The 3,972-nt window shown below is 48.0% G+C and overlaps 1 protein-coding gene across 1 annotated transcript; it reads left to right on the top strand.

Moving 5' to 3' along the window:
- Positions 1-1,085: 1,085 nt before the first annotated feature.
- POP5 (POP5 homolog, ribonuclease P/MRP subunit) lies at positions 1,086-3,972 on the top strand. Its single transcript, XM_019467256.2, has 5 exons — positions 1,086-1,149; positions 1,235-1,377; positions 2,525-2,674; positions 2,855-2,938; positions 3,036-3,972. Exons 1-5 carry the CDS (start codon positions 1,130-1,132, stop codon positions 3,149-3,151), a joined length of 513 nt encoding a protein of 170 aa, XP_019322801.1. The 5' UTR covers positions 1,086-1,129; the 3' UTR covers positions 3,152-3,972.

Below are 3,972 nucleotides of genomic sequence, written 5' to 3'. Positions count from 1 at the left end.
TCACATAGTCTCTGGAAAACCTTACTGTCCACTCTGAGACAGTGAAAAAGGCAAATAACATCTTAGTATTATTATTAAAGTATTTGACCTTGGGGACTCCTGAAAGGGTCTCAGAAAATCCAGTGGTCCCTGGACCTCACTTTGAGAATTACTGGCACAGGGGGAAAGAGCAGGAAGAAAATACACTACATGATAAATTATTCGCTCTCAGTGCTGGGATTATAATTTATTTTTATTTGCTTCTTTGTACTTTTCTGTTTAAAAAAAGTAAAATGTGGGGCGCGTGGGTGGCTCAGTCCCTTAAGTGTTCCATTTTGGCTCAGGTCATGGTCTCGCAGTTCCAGGGTTCAAGCCCCACGTAGGGCTTGGTGCTGACAGCTCAGAGCTTGGAGCCCGGGAGCCTGCTTTGAATTCTCTCTCTCTCTCTCTCTCTCTCTCTCTCTCTCTCTCTCTCTCTGCCCCTCCCCCACTCGCGCTCTCTAAAAAAAGTAAACATTAAAAAAAAAAAGTAAAATTTAACGACCAAGGGTTGTTTTTGCAAACAAAAACCAAGACAGTACACCCGTCTCCATAACACTGTTGAAAGACCCAAACAGTAATAACATATTTGGCTGTAATAAAAAATTAAACTGAGCTCTAACCTGAAACTAAGGGTCCGATTTCCCGTGTCAATCCCAGGCGTGTAAGTGCAGGGTCTTGCCCTCTTAAATTCCACCGTCTAGTTTAGGGAGTGAATATAAATGCATACACAACTGTATTGCAAGGTAACAGAAAGCAGACATCCCGAGAGTCCCAAATGCAGCAGCTGCCTCCTACACAGATTTGCAAACTCCGGCGTGGAGCAGAACCAACCAACGCAACCATACACCACGGAACCGCGGACCTCAACCACGGAATACCTAAACCTCAACGAGGCAGTCCAGCAGGGCGCATGCGCCCTCCAAACGTTTGCGGGAGGTGGGGCTTAAGGGAGACTGACATTGGGCTCGGCTTCCCAACACTCTAGCCCCGCCTTCTTACCCTGCTTCCCTCTCTGAGTGGCTGCAAGATTACGGAAACTAATTTCCCATTTGCCGCCAGCGAAACCGACATCCGCTTTGGGCGTAGGGCAGCCGGAGCAGAGACCGCCATGGTGCGATTCAAGCACAGGTGAGTGGCGGCGGCTCGACAAATCCTGCCCTGTTAGGTCCTCGCGGCCCCGGCTCCACGCTCACTTCCCTGCTGCCCTCCGCAGGTACCTGCTCTGCGAAGTCGTGTCTGATGACCCCCGCTGCCGTCTGAGTCTGGAGGACCGAGTGCTGGGCGGCCTCGTACGAGACACAATCGCTCGCGTGCACGGGACTTTCGGCGCCGCCTCCTGCTCCATCGGCTTCGCGGGTGCGAGGGTGCTGGGGAACTAGGTGGACGGCGGGTTTGGGAGGGAACGGGGGCGAAAGGGAGAAGGAAGGGGTAGGAGTGACCGCAGGAGCTTCCAAGCTGATACACAATCCTCACTGTACGATATCGTCCTCTTGAGGCCACTTGAAGCCTGAGCCGGAAGTCTGAACGAGTCCGAAGTTAGGCAGAAAGCTAAAAGCGGGGGCGCCTGGGTGGCTCAGTTGGTTAAGTGTCGTCGGACCTCAGCTCAGGTCATGATCTGACAGTGAGTTCCAGCCCCAGGTAGAGCTCTTGTGCTGACAGCTCAGAGCCTGGAGCCCCTGCTTCGGATTCTGTGTCTCCCTCTCTCTGCCCCTACCCCGCTCACGCTCTCCCAAAAATAAGCAGTAAAAAAAATTTTTTTAAGGAAAAAAAACTAAAAGCAGAAGGCGATGGGGCTTGGGGCAAGAATCTCCTTTGCCTATTTGACATAGTATATTGGGGGATTGCGATTGAATTAAGCAGGATAATGAGTTAAATGGGGGAAGACGTGTATAGTTCCGAGAAAGCTGTTTGTTACACTGACATCCTATGGTGGGAAAAATTGTCAAAATTACCTCCAAAAAGCCCTTAATAGTACAGGCAGGTAGAGTATAGAACTCATAATTGTGTGTATCTAAATGAGGAAGAGGATTCTTCCCACAGCATCAAGTTTTTTAAATTCGTTCCCTCCTTTACCCTGTGCTCAAAATTGAATACTGGAGAATCACATGCATGCAGACAGGCACAATTCTACATCAGGTCATTTGCAGTTGGCTGCCTCAAGACCTACAGAGCCCAGTTGCAATAGAACCACCTTTCAGCCAAGAGTTTTCTCTGAGGAAGGTGGATCTCTGCTAGCCCCAACCTCACTTATCAGTGATTTAGAAGAGCATTTATAATTCTGAATTCATTCACCAGTTCCGAGTGGTGTGCAAAGCACTGGATGTGGTTTATCCCCTTTCCATAAATGAAGGTGTGTTCTAAAGCTCTTTTCCTTTAGGAATTTGTTTTTACCCACTTGATAATACATCCCAAGTGCCACTGCCTGTCACCTAGTAGACTCTCAATTAGTCTTAAGATTTTTAAGTGAATCCAAAGTCTCCCAAAATGATTTTGTTCCCTGTAGTGCGATACCTCAATGCCTATACTGGAATAGTGCTACTTCGATGCCGGAAAGAATTCTACCAACTCGTGTGTTCAGCTCTTCCTTTCATCACATACTTGGAGAACAAAGGACACCGTTACCCGTGTTTTCTTAACACTTTGCACGTGGGAGGTAGGGGTGCATATGGTATGGTTGCTGATTTCTAATACTAATAGGTTCAGGGTTCAGCCTTGACAGCGGGTGGGTCTTCCTGCTATCCTGCCAAGAACAAGACGTTTTCACCTAGCTTGGAAAGACTTGAAGCAGACACCTTTCACAAGCTGTTGACCACAAAGCTCTTTCATGTGCCAGGTACAATCCGAACATGTCAGAAGTTCCTGATTCGTTACAACAGGAGACAGCTATTGATGTTATTGCAGAACTGCACTGATGAAGGTAAGCGACATTAGCCCAGTGCCCACTGAACAGTAACTAACCTGAGTAAGAGGTCACTCCCAAAGACCTCTTTCATCCCTGCTGTCTGCCTTTCCAGGAGAGCGGGAAGCTATCCAGAAGTCTGTCACAAGAAGCTGTTTACTAGAGGAGAGGTCAGATGAGGAGCAGCTTTCAGATAGTGGCAGTGAGGAGCCTTCTGAAGCAATGGAGTGAATTTCTGCAGGCTATGCTGTGCCCAAGATTCAGGGCCCACTTGTTGGAACAGGACATTTTGGGAGGCAGCAGCATCTACTACGGTTTCCCAAACTGGATGACTGCTGACCAGAGGCCAGGTTATCAGCTTAAAATGGAGGACGTGTTCACTTAAACTGAAGTCACTTTTACCTACTAGTGCCTGGTTAAGTGGTTCTGCAGGTGAAGCCCCTGTGGTTACAGACATCTCTGTATCTAATTGCCTGGCCAGAGTAGGTTTAATAAATGTCCTTGGCTTCTGTAGCATTTAGCTTACTTACGTTCAAGTTTGGCCAGGTCTCCTTCCCCCTCAGCCCCTGGCCTCACTGGGAAGACTGGCTCCCCTATAGGATAGCAGATGCATAGCCCCCCACTTGAGCCCTGTGCCCCAATCCCTAGGATGAACCCTAAGTATTCCAAGTCACTCAGAGTAAGTGTATTGGTGAGACACAGCAAGTGAACTGGTACAAATTTATAGCTGGTCTCAGTCCTGACCCACAGGGCCTTAAAAATGCCAGATTCCTTACCAATAATAATCAGGTAACAGGATGACAGTTTTTGCACTTTTCTTGAGGGGGAACAAAACCTAGCCTTGCCTGACATCACTACAAAGCCAAGCAGCAGTTGCCAACTTCCAGTAGTTTTCTGCAATTCCTCCCTTCCCTACTGTCTTTCACCTGACAGGTACCTGAAAACCCGTGACCCTGCCAGACTCACAGAAGCAGGAAGGTTTTGATCTACTACCTACTAATGACATTTCTAGGATGTTTTTTTGAATAAAACATGTTATTCGGAGTCCCTTA

Source organism: Panthera pardus, unplaced genomic scaffold, assembly GCF_024362965.1.
Source record: "Panthera pardus isolate Hobbes unplaced genomic scaffold, ASM2436296v1 HiC_scaffold_15, whole genome shotgun sequence".
Lineage (NCBI taxonomy): Eukaryota > Metazoa > Chordata > Mammalia > Carnivora > Felidae > Panthera > Panthera pardus.
Note: the sequence above shows the minus strand (reverse complement) of the source record. Positions and strands in the feature narration are given on the sequence as shown.